Source organism: Siphateles boraxobius, unplaced genomic scaffold, assembly GCF_051911475.1.
Source record: "Siphateles boraxobius isolate OS27281-9 unplaced genomic scaffold, OSU_SipBor_1 19, whole genome shotgun sequence".
NCBI lineage: Eukaryota > Metazoa > Chordata > Actinopteri > Cypriniformes > Leuciscidae > Siphateles > Siphateles boraxobius.
In genome coordinates, this window is record NW_027508799.1 from 6,070,494 (window position 1) to 6,087,863 (window position 17,370).

At 42.5% G+C, this 17,370-nt stretch overlaps 1 protein-coding gene and 1 long non-coding RNA gene across 2 annotated transcripts; one reads left to right on the top strand and one right to left on the bottom strand.

Moving 5' to 3' along the window:
* The first annotated feature begins 822 nt into the window (after positions 1–822).
* Positions 823–13,774, top strand: LOC143742463 (uncharacterized). Its single transcript, XM_077235333.1, has 2 exons — positions 823–1,001; positions 12,039–13,774. The coding sequence occupies exons 1-2, from the start codon at positions 839–841 to the stop codon at positions 13,226–13,228; spliced, it is 1,353 nt and encodes a 450-aa protein (XP_077091448.1). The 5' UTR covers positions 823–838; the 3' UTR covers positions 13,229–13,774.
* LOC143742579 (uncharacterized) lies at positions 8,668–17,227 on the bottom strand. The gene is made up of 3 exons (XR_013205494.1): positions 16,409–17,227; positions 14,391–15,029; positions 8,668–13,565 (listed from the first exon to the last, which is right to left on the bottom strand). It is a non-coding gene; the product is annotated as an uncharacterized LOC143742579 (long non-coding RNA).
* Between the last annotated feature and the right edge of the window lie 143 nt (positions 17,228–17,370).

Sequence of the window (17,370 nt, forward strand, 5' to 3'; positions counted from 1 at the left end):
TAGTGTCACGCAGTGTGTGAATGGGACTTTTATTTTGATCTCGCGATGTGACCTCATAAAGCTGCGCTGCGCTCCCTGCATCATTTGTGATTCGGATTAGGAAAGGTTTGTTTAAAGCATTTTAGGTGTTTACATCGATACAAACTGTTCTGTAAATGTATAGTTTTTACAGGAGATGGAAAGCGAATTATTTATCATTGAATATATCATTGTAATGCTTTATCTAACATTAATGAATGGGATTTTTTTGTCAGTCAAGCGTATCCACACATGAGTAACAGAAGACCAGTGCGTCTAATTTTTCTCCCTATATCGTGAATCAGTTTATCATAAACACGAATTCGGTCACTGGCGAGTTGTGATGGGCAAACGGAGATTTTGAAACTCCAAGTAATGTATTAGGAAAAGCGCTATCAAATATTTGTGAATTGAACCGGACCAAATGATTCGCAAAATGATTCAATGATTCGAATCGCTCGATTCACCACACGCAGTCGCTGACGAGACATGCTGGTCAACACAGTGTAAATGCAACGAGAACACAAACACTAACATGTGTAATGACAACTTTAACAAACAACTGCAAATGTTTTCATTAAAATGCAGTCTATTAAATATAATAAACGATAAAAATAAATACCAAATGTGAAGCTTCGATGTCTAATGAACCTTATTTGTGTTACTTTATTGGTTAGTAGTGCTAGTTTCGAGTGTTCTTGCTAATCAGTCCATGAACTCTCACTCTGACTGACTCTTACCAGTGCGCACACACTGAGACACACACTGAGATTTAGTTTGGATTTATTTTTATTTGAATTATTTTTTTTAAATCTCAATCATGACAGAGTGTGCCAAACCCATAGAAGAACTCCTGGTGAAGCGACTGAGATATGCGTGGCGTGACACACTTATAAAGATGGCGTCTATTAAAGAGGAGAGTGAAGACATGAAGATTGAAGAAACATTTAGAGTGAAACATGAAGATACTGAGGAACAAGCAGGTTGGTTTCATTCTCAAAGCTGAACTCAGTCATTTGATCCTCATTAAAATGTCCAGCTATACAGAAATTAATGATATATTTTTTAAGGGATGCACCAATACGAAAATTTTGGCTCAAACCTATAATTCTTTATATTTGAAAGCCGCGTTAACCGATATATTGGCCGATAAATCCAAATTGTTTTTATGATTTAAGACTGATTACAAAAGCAAAAGTCTAACCATTAAAAGCACTTCAACCTATATAAAACATATACCGTACAGTACAGTGGCCTAAAAATCTGCCTTTAAACTTGAAAGAAATAAAAATTTGACATTTATCGTGATAATTATCGATATCGACTGATATAAAACAATTATCGTGATAATTTTTTTTTGGCCATATCGCCCAGCCCTACCTTCATCTGTCCTTCAGGTCTTATATTAATAAAAAAATTAGAATAATAAGATCGCCATGTCCAAGGAACGAAAAATATTTGTCGTATCATCCTTTTTATCATTGTTTAAAGAATGGCGTCATGAAGTTAAGCATCAGTTTCAGCGTAACCCAGGCGGCTTTGTAAAGTGGCTCTCAAAAGTTCAAATAATTTCAACGCCTTGTTTAATTACATCCAGCTTTGAATGAATCCGCGGTAGTTTAATGAACGGTTTAATGACTCACTCAAAGACAGTCCCTTGCCGCCACCTCAACTGGTCAGGGATTTAAGTGGCACCGAAATTTGTGTTCTGATTCGGTCCGGTACATAACATGGCATATTGGTTTTTGGTAGTCAACCCTAGACATACATGTGGAGATCATATGACCAGACATAGAGTGCTGTAGGTGTGACATCAGGGCCGGCGCTAGCCATTTGGGTGCCCTAAGCACAAATGCTTGGTGGTGCCCCCACCCCCCACTCCCCACTCCCCCGAGGAATAACAACCATTTAGAATTTCTTAGTTAGGTTCTTAGTTAGTTTATATAGGCCTATGTGTCACTGGAACATTTAAAATTCAAAACTCTATTTTACCTTTAAAAGAGGTCCGATGAGGCACAATATAATAATTCTGTACATTATTTGTAGGGCTGGGAAAAGATTGATCGCGATTAATCGCATCCAAAATAAAAGTTTGTGTCTACATGAATGATTTATGTGTGTGTACTGTGTATAATTATTTTGTATATATATAAATACACATTTGCATGTATGTATTTATGAAATATTTGTTATTTATATATAAAATATTTAAATGTATATATAATATAAATTATATATAAATATATACAGTATATACATGCAAATATTTCTTAAATATATACGTGCATATGTGATTGTATTTATATATACAAAATAATTATACACCGTACACACACATATATCATGTAGACATGTAGGTTTTTTTTTTTTTCCTTATTGCAGTTTCACCAACAGGTGTCGCCCTTGGGCCTTGGCCTATGAACCTCTTGAAAATGACCGCATTATTCGCATAGAACAACAACGAAAAAACGTATCTAATCGGTCTTCCTTTTCTTCTCAAACAAACTAACTGCATCTTAAACAGCCCAAGTTTCAAAATCTCCCGGGGGAGAAACCCCCGGACCCCCGTTAAAATAAAAGATTCAACATGCAGGGCTAAAAAAGCCTTCCCCGGATCATTTGCACTACTAGCGATGCCCCGCTGGACATGCATACACGACGCAAGGGCGCCCGCGCTACAAAACTAACATTTTTATTTAAAACATTGTCTTACCTGCAAGCGACGAGTATCATCCCGCTGTCTCTTCTTTTTCCTTTTTCCGCCCCGACTCTTGGTGCCTTTCCGAGGCCATGTCTGAGGTCAGTGTCTGCCAAATTTGACATTGATTGAGCCATGAACAGACCACTGGGAAGTAGGAAGGGGGGGCACCAGAGGGAGACTGGCACAGGAGATTCACCTTTTTCTTGACTAATTTGGTCTAGGCCTATATTACTTTTGTATTGCTTTTGTATATTAACATGCTTTAGACATTTTATTTATTATTTATACTAGTAGCCTATTGTGATGATTTTTCACGACCCAGATTTTTTGGTGCCCCCCCCAAGCACTTGGTGCCCTACGCGCAGTGCGTGATGTGCGTGTGCGGAGCGCCGGCCCTGTGTGACATTACTTTGTAGGCCACCTGACAGTTAGCATCACACTGGTTTCCACGACAAAAACCTAATAGGATTTTCCCATAGGCTTTTAGATCATCGCTAAAAACAAGCTCTGATCAACAAAAGTTTATGATACTTGCACGTGTTGTCCATAATTATCACTGATGGCTGTAGCTATCGATTATTTTAGTAATTGAGTATTCTACTGATTATTCCATCGATTAATCAAGTAATTGGATAAAAATTTGTGGTGATAAAAATGTGAAGAACAGCCTTTGAAATGACTTAAAATACAAATATAGGTAACACTTTACAATACGGTTCATTGGTTAACATTAGTTAACTACATCTAGGCTGAGCCTGGTCAGTACCTGGATGGGAGACCCGTCTCCGTTCCCTGTACTCAGGGAACGAGGGTTACATACGTAACCGAGACGTTCCCTTTCGTCCTGGGAACTCCGACGTGTCGTCGGGGGAGTTCCCTGACGAATTGGGATCCCTAATAAAACGCCATGGTGCTGGCCCCTTCCAGCGCCTGGCAAAGCTACCCTGCAGCAGTTTCTCGAAATAAGTTGCGGGAGCTAGCATGGGAAACACACTGCTGTTCCGCAAGACCCGCACAGTGGATATTGGATAACACTGGGAAAGCGTTCCCTCTAGAGAGGAGGGAACGCTGCGGAAGCCCCAGCCTGACTGAGGAAGGCCAGGAATACACATATGTACTAGCCCGAAGGAGTAGTGAAACATATGGCAGTCCCTGAGGTAGTCCCAATCCAAGGGAAGTGGGACGACGAACGAGTCCGTCAAGGGGAAGACACGGCTGAACTGCACGTGGCATCATGGGTCACAATAGAAATCACTGGAGCACCCAGTCTACTAGCAACTCCTTACTAGAGGTAGCAGACCTGGTGCCGGGCGGTCCGCCACGGCCAGCACCGAGGGGTGAAGGAGGAACTCACGAGGCTCACCGACGAAGGGCGCCAACGGAGCAAGGAACGCACGTATCCGCTGCGAGGCGGAGTGGCGTAGCAAGCCGACACAACCTATTCCCTCGACCCACTGGCTGTAATCAGAACTCGGGAGGAAACAGGTTCCACACGAAGGCTATAGAACCTAGCGAACGTGTTCGGTGTCGCCCAGCCCGCAGCTCTACAGATGTCTGTCTGCGAGGCGCCTTGAGCCAAAGCCCAGGAAGCGGCAACACCTATAACCCGCAGGGCATGGACGGGACAGAGAAAAGCCAGGGCTGGGTCTGCCTCCTCCTGGGGCAGCGCTTGCAGGTTCACTACCTGGTCCACGAAGGGAGTGGTAGGAACCTTGGGCGCATATCCGAGCCGGGGTCTCAACACAACGTGAGAAAGGCCCGGCCCGAACTCTAGGCACGATCTGTCGACCGAAAAAGCCTGCAGATCCCCGACCTTCTTGAAGTTGGCCAATGCTAACAGGAGCGCTGTCTTAATGGACAGGATATTAAGCTCTACTGCCAGCAAAGGTTAAAAAGGTGGACTTTGAAGAACTCTAGCGGAACTAGCGGAAGTGATGGTGTCTACCACTGCCTGTGGTAGACCACTTAGAACCTCCGCGTTCCGTCCAGGGACCAGACATGGAGTTTCCAGAGGTCTGGACGCGGGTGCCATAGAGTGCCCCGTCTCTGAGAAAGAAGGTCCTTCCTCAGAGGAATCGGCCAAGGAGGGGCTGTCGCGAGGAGCATGAGTTCTGTGAACCAAGTCCTGGTGGGCCAATACGGCGCCACTAGCAGGACCTGCTCCTCGTCCTCCCTGACCTTGCACAGAGTCTGTGCAAGAAGGCTCACTGGGAGAAACGCATACTTGCGCAGGTCCCGGGGCCAGCTGAGAGCCAGGGCGTCCGTGCCGAGGGTTCCCTCGGTCAGGGAGTAAAACCACTGGCAATGGGTCGTGTCTGGAGACGCAAACAGATCTAACTGTGCGGCTCCGAAGACACTCCAAATCAGCTGGACCTCCTGGGGATGGAGTCGTCATTCTCCTGGCAGGGGAGGCAATCGCGAGAGCTCGTCTGCCACACGGTTGAGCTCCCCTGGAATGAGAACGGCACGAAGCGACCTCAGATGCTTCTGACTCCATAGGGGGAGGTGGGAGGCGAGTCGCGACGGGAGCGTAGACCACCATGATGGTTGATATACGCAACGGTCGCAGTGCTGTCCGTACGGACCAGTACGTGCCTGTATCTGAGAAACCCCTTGAGGCGACGCAGGGCTAGACGTACTGCTTGCAACTCTAGGCAGTTGATGTGCCAATGCAGTTGATGCCCCGTCCACAGACCTGAAACTGCATGCCCTTTGTACGTGGCCGCCCACCCGGTGGCAGAGGCATCCGTGAAAACCACAGCATGCCTGGAAACCTGGACTAGGGGCACTCCGGCCCGTAGAAACGCAGGATCTGACCACGGGGAGAAGCTTTGACCTAGAACGTGCCGCTGTGCCACGCCCACCTCGGGACTCGATCGTGAAGCCAGCGCTGAAGCGGTCTCATATGTAACAGCTCGAGCGGCGTTACTGTGGCTGCGGCTGCCATATCACCCAGGAGCCTCTGAAATTGTTTCAGTGGAACCGCTGTCCTCCCTCGAACCGGTGCGGATGAGCCATTGGGACGGACCCGGAAGGGTTTTTAAAATAAAAATTTTTAGCCAGGCTTCCAGATACGGTCTCAACAAATCCACCCGAACCACCGGCGTACCCGCGGAGGGGCAGCGAGGTGGAAGGCAGGGACCTGGCTCTGGTGGCATTGTAGTGACCAAGAGCGGGGTCTGGGCGTTTTAACTTGACACCAACCTGCTTCAACCTGTGGGCAGACGACAGAGAAGGCCCGTGAGCATTCTGCTGCGGGCTGCCCGGTGGCGAAGGGAGGGGGAGAGACGAAGAACGAGGCCCTGACTCCTTGTGTCCTGGTCTCTGCGCCTCCGGGCTTAACTGCAGACCGGAGCGACGCAGCCGAGGCTGCGAGAGACGAGAGTGACAAGGCCATAGCCGTCACTGCCATCTGAGCGCTGGGGCCTAGTGAACGACTCAGAGGAAGTGGACTGCTCAAACTTTGGGTACCGTTGAGTACTGGATAATCAGCGGAGGAACAGAAACAAAATTCTCCACCTGGCCCTCCCCCGGGGAAAGGAGTGGTGATGACACGCACTCCCAAAGAGCAAATCGTCACATACTCTGGGTCGCTCCTATCAGGGTTGCTTCCCTTCCCTTTGCTGGGGGAAAACAAACTCCGAGCGGGCTGGTTTTGAGGTGCTTCTGGACCACCAGTGTGGACATCGTCTAACCGAGGGCCAGCGCTTTGACTAATCACGGTCAGTCACTAAGCACAGCTCAACCCCGAGTTAGAACTACGCACGTGCAGTGGTAGTGAGAGAGGAAAAACTTCTGCAGATTTAGTTGCCGTGACAACCCGCGCTGTCAGCCGGCGCTCGACGGCACACGGCACACTGAGCGGCTCAACCCTTTACGAGAAAGGGGAGACGAACAACGTGCCGACGTGGTCATGCACTCCTGAGAGAACATGAAACACCCACGAACTTAGTCTCACACACTGATTAGGCATGTGAAATAATGAACGTGGCCGTCAAATAAGGACAGGAAACTATCGCATCCAGAAACACATGAGTGAAACGTCATCCTGAAAAGGACGCGATCTTCACTCATTTTTCTCTTTCAGGAAGAAAGTACTCTCTCTATCGTGCTGAAGCACACAGGGACCCAACGCGGCAACACAGCGGGGAAACTGCAAGCCCGCTGTGCGCACTCAACCGTTTATCAGCTGTGAAAACAGCTTTTGAATTAACAGCATATAGACGCAGCCGGTAGACAGGAACCACGCGGTCGCTGAAACGCCATCTCACCAACACAGAGAGATCCCCTCCCGAAACAGCAGACTCGTAGCCGTAAGAAAAATTCAATCTTAAAGCTCACTCACTCAGAGAGGACACAATCGGTCGGCTCCGAAGCTAAAAGCATTGCGCAATGTTTACTTCCGCCTTTTATACCCGCGCTGTTAGGCGGGTCGCGGAATGCAAATCTCCGCATGCCAATTTTCATTGGCTCGTTTTAATTCACTCGAAGGCAATTGGTCTCCCTAGCGTGATCCCAATTCGTCAGGGAGCTCCCCCGACGACACGTCGGAGTTCCCAGGACGAAAGGAAACCAGGTTGCTTCTGGAAGAGGTGTTAGTGGGGCCAGCAGGGGGCGCTCACCCTCTGCTCTTTGTGGGTCCTAACGCCCCAGTGTAGTGACGGGGACACTATACTGTCAAAGAGCACCGTCCTTCGGATGAGACGTAAAACCAAGGTGCTGACTCTCTGTGGACATTAAAAATCCCATGGCATTTCTCGTAAAAGAGAAGGGCCCTGGGAAGGGCCCCCTCCAATGGCCCTTGCCAGTCATGGCCTCCTAATAATCCCCATCCATTGAATTGGCTCTATCACTCTCTCTCCTCTCCACCTATAGCTGGTGTATGGTGAGCGCACCGGAGCCGTTGTACTGTGGCTGCCGTCGCATCATCTAAGTGGATGCTGCACACTGGTGGGGGTTGAGGAGAGATCCCGACATGATTGTAAAGCGCTTTGGGTGTACAGTAGTACATATGAAAAAGCACTATATAAATTCCTCATTCATTAATTCATTAGTTAACATATAGCCTACAACAAATGAACAATACTTCTACAGCATTTATTAATCTTGGTTAATATTAATTTCAACATTAGCTAATTAATTAATAAAATCAAAGGTTGTATTTGTTAACATTAATGTACTGTGAGTGTGAACTAACATTAACAAACAATGAACAGCTGGATTTTTATTAACTAACATTAACAAAGATTAATAAATACAGTTACAAATGTATTGCTCATTGTTAGTTCATGTTGGTTAATACATTAACTAATGCTAACTAATTAACTATTGTAAAGTGTTCCCCAAATATATAATAACAAACAATAATTATTGGTTCAAATAAAGTATCAAAGTAATCATAGGGGTTTTGAACAACACTGTTAAAATACACAATGTAAAATAAATTCTATAAAATAATATAGCCTAAACATAACTTGCATTACGTATTATATCAAATGCCTACAGAGGGCGCCAACGGCCTGGTTACACTATGGCATGATCAAATCCTTGTTTAATATTAGTCAAACAACATTTAATTCAAATGTCAACTTAATCTTTAATATTTGGTAACTTATGTACTATAGAAATGCAACAGCCGCTGTAATTTCTTGAACAAGAACGTGCACATCAAAGCATGCAAACTCAGAGCAAGGGTTAAACTTTTATTTTGAAATCGAATCGAATTTTGAATTATTCGCATATTCAGAAATATATTTATGTATTCTCCTGTGTTAGCGTAGATTTACAAATGAGTTACGGAACAAATCTTGAAATGGCGCACACTGCGGTCCCAGATTTATGTTATAAGCCACACAAACTCACAATATGCAGAGATGACCAAATCAATATCACGGTTTTGTTAAAACGAGATGAAAGTGTTCAAAAAGAACTGATGCTCACACTGAAAACATTTCAACAAGTTTTATATTTGAAAATCAACAAACAACAAATAAAACAAGCAGCTCTATGCACTTTTTAAGCAAGATTCTATTCTGTGGCATTTCCTTCCTTATAATGACCGTCGTCAATAGCAACGCATTATAATACAGGGCACATCCATGTATCACAATAAAGCGGCAACATTCTAATCTGAAAAATGAAGCCTACCTGGAAGTGCGAAAAACTGCAATGCATCGAAAATCCGCTAGGGGCAGGTCCCAAAAGGGAGCAAATGTCCATAGACCCCCATGTTAAAAGGTCCGTTTTCACAGCATAAATTCATGTTTTTACAGGTTGGTGCCATGGACTTTTATTGTATTTTTCGATAGGTTCCGAGTGCCTGACAACTGTGAGGGGGGTGAATTTTTTCTAACTCGTTAGTTTAGATCGTATTTAGATATAAAATGTATGACAAATAAGGACGTGGTTAACGTCCTTTGATTTTCAGCGTGATTGACAGCAGATAACGGGCTGCGCCGAGTGGAATTCCTGAAATTTGACGTCTCGGCCATGATCTGACACAGCACATCATACCACCTCTGTATCCTTTCTGAAAAGATTTTCCAAAGTGGCGGCGCCCATACCCCCCATAAAAGGCCTCAAAACCGTTCTTCAGAAAGTCTATGGGTGACATCACAGACGCTTTGTCCATATTTTTTACAGTCTATGATCACAATGTATGCGCTCTCTCATTTCATTCAAATACAACTTGCCGTCTTGCGTCTCCGTTTTTGATTGTATTGAAAATGAAATCAGAGTTGATTTATTGTTCAGAGAATTGTATAATATTGTTGTGATCATCTTGTCCGGACGAATTTTGTACGCTGTACAAAATGGATTTAACAGGTAAGAATAGAGACATTAATCTCAACTCAATATGTCCCCGCAATTATGTGGTAAAAAAAAAATTGGTGTAATAAGTGTACAATGAATAGGCCTATACATTTTTTTATCTCTTAAATGTCACTCTTAATAGTCTTTGGCTCAAAGCCACTTACTGCAAACTTTTTTCGCGTAAGCTTCACATTTATTTCAAGTGAGGGAGATAAAATATTTCAACTCAAAACAACATTTTGTGCCCAATTATTTCCCAGACGTAGTTTTGGTATTGAGGTCAAAGTTAACTTGCGTTGCGTTCGCTACAATAGTGGGTGATGGTCACACAAGACGACTCGGCAGATTTGAAGTGTTTCCCCCCTTTTTTTGTGCATGTTCTGCAGACGGGGTGACCATCCTCGATTAAGTTTCCCTCAAGACTTTTGTAAAAGCCAAAATATGACCACACCTCAGATTTGATCCTCTTGAAAGACTGAAAAATCTCCAGAGCACAGTCACTGCCTTCCGCCATTCCTTCTCGAATAAAAAAAAAAAAAACACGCCTGCGTCTGACTGTTGCTGGCTGGACAAGATTTATAGTGAGTTATTAAAATTGCAATAATCAAACAAGGTTTTAATGATAATTGTATTTTAAACGATAATACTAACCGTCAGTACATTTAATCATGGTTTATAGTGAAACCGTTAATCATCCCATCCCTAGTTTGAATTTAAGCAAATCGTGAAATGTGATTGATTAACTTTACATTTTTTGTCTGTATACGATTTTTTCCTTGATAAATGCAAGATCTTTATTGATTTTTTTTTTCTTTTTTTACTAAACGTCTTTTTAATGAACAACCTGGACTTTGTATTACCTAGAATTTGCTCTCGACAAATGACCAATATCAGAACTACCCAGTCCTTGGCTTTGTGTCTTGGTACAGACCGCCAAAACTGAGTAAAAAACAATCCAACCGTCTCCATTGACTTTGCATTGCAAGAGGCTGCCTCTTTGTCATAAATGCCTAAAAGCTGCTGTGTGACAAGGTGTACAGCAAACAAGCTAAAAAAAAACCTGTAAAAGCCAGCCTTTAAGGATACAAAAGTGGATACAGGCAATAAGACGTGAAACATCAGCAGGAAAAATGGGTAAATTGTGGGATCCTGACACTCAGTATGTCTCTCAGGTTCACATAGGGTGGTAAAATAAGCAATCGGCATGGTTAAAATTATGAGTTTGTTTTTTTACATGATATCATGTTGCGTTCCAGTGGACGTAGTTCTCAGAGTAGTTCGAGAACTAGTTGCGCTCTGTCTCAATTAATCCACTTTTATGTCCTGGAACAAACAGTTTTTTGGGGTCAACAGCTTATAAAAATGTATTTCTAGGTTATTTAGCTTGTTTGCTGTGCACCTTGTCACACAGCAGCTTTTAAACATTGTTTTGTTTTTTGTTATGAGTCATAAATGACAAGGAGATAGCCTCTCGCAATGCAAAGTCAATGGAGACTTTGCAATGCAAAGTCAACTGATTGTTTTCGGGGGGAAATTTGTTTGTGTAACTTGTAGGCGTGGCCTAAATACGCTCTGTCTCTATCCACGTACTTCAGAAAATATAACAAATAAAGAAGGCATAAATATCGTATTTTCCGCACTATAAGGCGCACCGGATTATAATGCGCACCTTCAATGAATGACCTATTTTAGAACATTAACTGTATATATAGGGCGCACCGGATTATAAGGCGCATAAGATACTGCAGTCAAACGTTTGACTGGGTTTGCGTTATGCATCCACTAGATGCTAAAGGGAATGTAGCGAGTGCGCGGCGCCGGAGGCTAGGCGTTTATTAGTAAGCGTGAGCGCGCTGGGGCGGGCACATAACTTACAATCGCAGCCTGACTCTAACGAGTATTCATGTGCGGCGGCTCGCTGACAGCAACAGCTGGCTGTTTTGAATGAGACGACCCGGTTACTGTGAACGGGGAACGCTTTATGAACATTCTGTGACACGCGAGCAGCGCCGGGGACAGTGTGTCTGTTTGTATGCTTGTTAGTAAGAGTGAGCGCTCGTGAGCAGGCACGTGACATTACACATTTACACAAACAAAGTGGTTGTGGTAAACCATGCTGGTCCACAAATGCCAACATAATTCTCAAGCCATCCAAGAAAATATTGCCCAGTACGAGAAAGATGGACAGAATCACCTCGATTTTATCATTTCTTCAATGTTGTGTTTGTATTGTCTTTGTTTGGTTTTCTTGATTGCTTTGTACAGCACTTTGGGCTGCACTTGAGGTAGTAGAAATGTGCTTCATAAAAAAAAAAACTTAAACTAATAAGGGGTTTGATAACTGCCAGGTTTTTTGGACTGCAGGCATTTTGAAAGTGTCCTAAAGAAAGTGAAGTTAACTATTGAGAAGAGGTTCTGAGATTACAGGAAATGTCTCTGTTTTTCAGTAGGTTTTGATGTTGTTCCTTTGTGCCATTAAACTGGTGTTAACTTGTATTTTTTTCAGCTTTAGACCTGATGGCATGGAAAGAGGAGAGTACAGAACTGAATGACATGGAGGGGAAAGATCAATATGAAAATCATCATGGTTTCATGACTGGAGAAAAATCCACAGAGACTGAAAAGACATCATCACGAGAAAGACGTCGGAACAAGTCTAACAAGTATTTCACCTGCCATCACTGTGGAAAGAGTTTCAATCATCTTGGAAACCTTAAAGTTCACATGAGAGTTCACACTGGAGAGAAGCCTTTCACCTGCAAACAGTGTGAAAAGAGTTTCACTCAAAAACAAAACCTTAAAGTCCACATGAAGCTTCACACTGGAGAGAGCTCTTTCACATGTCAACAGTGTGGAAAGTGTTTCACTCAAAAAGGAAACCTTACAGTCCATATGAGAATTCACACTGGAGAGAAGCCATTCACATGCAAACAGTGTGGAAAGAGTTTTACATATAAAAACTACTTTAATTCCCACGTGAGCAGTCACACTGGAGAGAAGCCGTACACATGTGATCAGTGTGGAAAGAGTTTCACACGTAAAGCATCTTTTAATTACCACATGAAGATTCATTCAAGAGAGAACTGTTTTGTATGTCATCACTGTGGAAAGAGTTTCACCTATAAATTAAGCCTTAAGACTCACATGAGAGTTCATACTGGAGAAAAGCCTTATTCATGCACTCAGTGTGGAAGGAGTTTCACATATAAAGCATCTTTTGACTCCCACATGAGAAGTCACACTGGAGAGAGGCCTTACACGTGCAACATGTGTGGGAAAGGCTTCCCACAGAAAGGAAACCTTCAGACTCACATGAGAATTCACACTGGAGAGATGCCGTTCATGTGTCTTCAGTGCAAAAAGAGTTTCAGATATCAAAGAGATTTGAAACATCATTTGCAGACTCATTGTGGAAAGAAATTGCAGTGTTCTGAGGGTGGTAAGAAGTTTAAAAAAAGGAGCCATTTTAAAAATCACCGGCGCACTTACACTGGAGGAAGACAATTTAATTGTGATCAGTGTAATAAAAAATTTATTTTGCCATTACACTTAGAGATACACCTGAAAAGTCATGCAGATGTGAGAACTTATTCGTGTTCTTTGTGTGGAAAGTGTTTCAAATGGCTTGGCCATTTAAAATGGCACCAGCAAATATGTCTCCGTGTGAAGTCAAAGCTGCATTCACACCTTAGCTAAATGTGGACCAAATCTGTTTGTCCACCTTCATGACACTACTTTTGTTAGCATCCTTCACCTTTTTATACTTCGTCTTGGGTTTTTTTCTTTTTCTATTTTTCTTTTGTCAAGTACACATGATCACTTATGGCCCCACCTGACTTTCTCCTTTGCTATAGTTTCAAATATTGAGTGGTTGTGGGAAATGCCCTCTAATTTTGATTGTATGGAGATTTTGCTGCATTCTAAATATTGATACCTCTGAATCAGAATATTAGTTGATCTTCTTTCTTGCTTTGAAATTCCACAATGTGAATGAAAGTTTGAAAGAAAATGAAAAAAACTGTGAAATAATTACCTTACTTGATTCTTCTTTAGTGAGAAAACATAAGTGTTGTCAAGTAGGCCTGTCAGGATATCAGATTTTTCCACTCCACGGTTATCGTGGACAAAAGAATTCACTGTAATGTAGTGATATGTCGCAATATCTATAGAAACCTTGAAAAAATCTTTACTTTACTTATTTTTTTAGCCAATGAATCACACCATTAAATACCAAAATAATAAGAATTGAGACTCTGGCTTCTTTGACACAAAATTTCAGGGTCGGTTCACATTTAACCCAAGTCCCAGCTCTTCTGCCTGGGTATAACGGGGGGGTGCAGGACCACCACCTGTTTGTTTTTCTTTTAATTTTTTCTCAGCTTTTTTCTTGGTTGCTTTTATAAACAGGCAAACATTTATTAGCAGTGCCTTATAAGTACAAATTCCCATTAAGTAGAATATTCTAGTAATTTACTTTTACTTGTTCCCATGTTCTAGTAGTGGAACCGGTGAAGACTGACATTACAATGAACAATGTTATTAATTATTTAGATGTTAAAATACAAAAATATATATGCCTACTGTAATAGGATAAGTGATAAAAAAAAATCTAACATTGTCACTACACGCTTAATTTGGTACTTTTTGCCAGCCCTCTCTCCTGGCTTTTTCACATTTGAGGTTAAAACTTTTAATTAAGTTTTCAAATTCTGCATATCCTTCAAGCAATAACTCTTGCTCTGCTGCGGTGAAAAACTGAGTACGCTCTCTGGCCACGGTGAACAGCCAATAGCAGCGTTGCTGATCTGTGTTTCTACTATCGATACATATCCCCTTTTAAACCAACGCATGAATGCACAATTATCTCACATAACTCAATCCAGCGATACTAATCATAAACAACAGGTATGTTCGAAGAACCCAATTAGCCGGATCATGATTAGCACGATGATATCATCTTGGATTTCTCATTTGATCTCGGATGTTTTAAGCAACGTACGAAGAACCGGCCCCAGGAGAGAGAAAATACTGTCAAGGTCAACAGTATTATAAATAAGCTTTAACAAATATTACCTATTTCTGGCATGAAGCTCTAGATGGTGCTATGATGATGATAGATCTGAAAAAGTATTGGTAGCAATCATGTCATTATCTACATAGCACAGCTGATTGGTTTCTGTTGCATCAGTGGCCAATGAGCTTGCTGCTCAAACATTCAAATACTTGCAATTGTTTGCTGTTAGCAGTCTGTAGCGTGCTTTCAGAACCCATCAGGAATCAACATCTAAGATAAGCTAATTATCTTTTATTCTACATCTCTGCACATATTGTGTGGACCGGTTATTAATTCCTAAATGGAGCAATCTTTACAAATTTTAAATCTAGATTAAATGGTTAGCTGCATAAAAATAATGACACGCCATTTATTCAAGGGTAATGTTTCATTAGGATTCATATGCTTAACATGTTGATGCTGTGCTCCAGTCATTAATTATGACTAGGGGTGCAACGGATCAAAAAACTCACGGTTCGGATCGTTTCTCGGATCAGAGTAACGGATCGGATCATTTTTCGGATCAGCAAAAAAAATAAAAAATAAATGGCCTCATGTCTGCACCTATAAACACACCGATAGTTAGGCCTGTCACGATTACAAATTTTGCTGGACGGTAAATTGTCCAAGAAATTATTGCGATAAACGATAATATTGATAATAAACGATAATATTGTCGTTCTGAGACCATTTTCATCTAAAATAATGATAATGGCATAATAATGCAGGTATAGCTTTTCAAAGATCAATAAACTTTTATTTCTAAAGACTATTTAACACTGAAAACATTTTAAATATCCGCAATAAATGAACAAAACAACCAAAAACAATAAAATCAAGGGACTCTCATTCTCTGTTAACAAAAAATGCATGTCTTGTCTTACCAATGTGTGACTTACGTTCACACTGAGAATCATATGCATCATGTACTGTGTGAGCATGCGTCTCATATGAGTATGTGCGCGGAGAGTTTGTGAGTGTGTGCGCTCGCGTCTCATTGAGTTTGTGCGCGAGTTTCTGTGTGTGTGTGTGCTCGCGTCTCATATGAGTATGTGCGTGGAGAGTTTGTGTGTGCGCGCGCGCGTCTCATATGAGTATGTGCGCGAGTTTGTGTGTGTGCGTGCGTCTCTCATATGATTATGTGCGAGGAGTTTGTGTGCGCGCATCTCGCGTGTGTAGAGTTTGCGTGTATGTGCGTGAGCGACTTTAGGTGTGTCTTTGTGCATTTCATATGTTGTTTGAGCATTCAGCAGTATACATGTATGTTTGACTACTTAGTATGTGTATGCAAGTGTTTCATATATGTGTGCGTGAATGAAGTTTGATTTAAGCCCTAGATGGCACCTTATATGAGGGAGAGAGAGAGCGCTCGCGAGAGAGAGAGAGAGAGAGGGACGAGCGAGGGGTAGTGCTGCGAGAATGCCGTTTGTGATGGCTTTAGCCCAGTCTGATTGTGCAACAAGGGGCTGCTTAAATGCTGCAGTGATAAGCGGTTGTTGAGCAGCCTTAGTTTTCACTCCTGTCAGTGAAACATCGGGGTGATGTCGCTTCAAATGCGTGGCCATGCTGCCACAGTGCCTACACATTGTCACGGTTTTATCCACTAACCTCTTTCCTTCATCATTATATTTGACAGGGAAGCCAAAATGCTCCCATACAGGGGATTTAAATGACGCGGGGCGTTCAAGCTCCTCCGTTCCTCCGCTCGCCATGACCACGCTGTGTGTGGACTGAATCCGCAGGATCACGTGTGTGCCGAACCGAAGATATTGATCCGAACGGATCACGGATCAATGATGATCCGTTGCCCCACTAATTATGACTGTTATTATTACGCTCCTAATGGCTTTTCATTTATCATAAGAGTATAAGGGTTATGTAATCATTATCAAATGACGTATTGATGATACTTGCTCAGGTGGTTGCTGGGTTCCTATCTCTATCAGCTTGCAACGTTTATATCTATTGTTCATGAGAACACAAGCATGCATTTCTAGTGTTAAGCCGGTCAGCAAGGTAGCCAAGGCACACATAGATAGTAAAACATGCGGTCCCATGAAAAGAAAAAAACAGTACATACAGTTGTAATCGAAATTATTGAACCAATTGCAAATCAGGTTTATTTGCAAAATGTATAGGCTTTCATTTGCAATGAACAAATTAAACAAAAGTAATTAAAATAGCTCAACACAACAAATGTTTCAAGTGGTTTCCCCAAATTCAACTGAAATGGCAACTTTTAATGACTTCTGCAATCTCAGAATAAATTTTTTTTGGAATACACTGTAGAGACATTGGATTAAAATGTTCAATGTGACAATCTTGCGCAATGAACCAGTAACTTCCTACACCCTTTTCTTTTCTACTCTGATTCCCCCTGAAGGACACTGTGCCAAGTGTGGAAGCTACACGATGATGGACGTGGATGACAACAAGGTGGTGGACATTTAGTTAAAGGGGTGGTATAAAATAAGTCTCTGTTGTCCCTAGAGTGTGTGTGTGTGTGTGTGTGTGTGTGTGTGTGTGTGTGAAGTTTTACCTCAAAATACCCCACAGACATAGGCGTCGATTTCGGTGGGGATGCGTCCCCACCAGATTTCGTCATGAGTCATTTTGTACCCACCATTAAAAAAAAAAAAAAACACGAGCTCAATTTAGCCGTTCTGCTGCTGTGCCGGCTACACGCTTCTCTGTTCATAACACTGCAACAACTGTAACATTGGGATACGTTCGTTCTAGGTTGGGGGAGGGGTGGCATTTGGAACTTGTTACTTTGATTTGAATT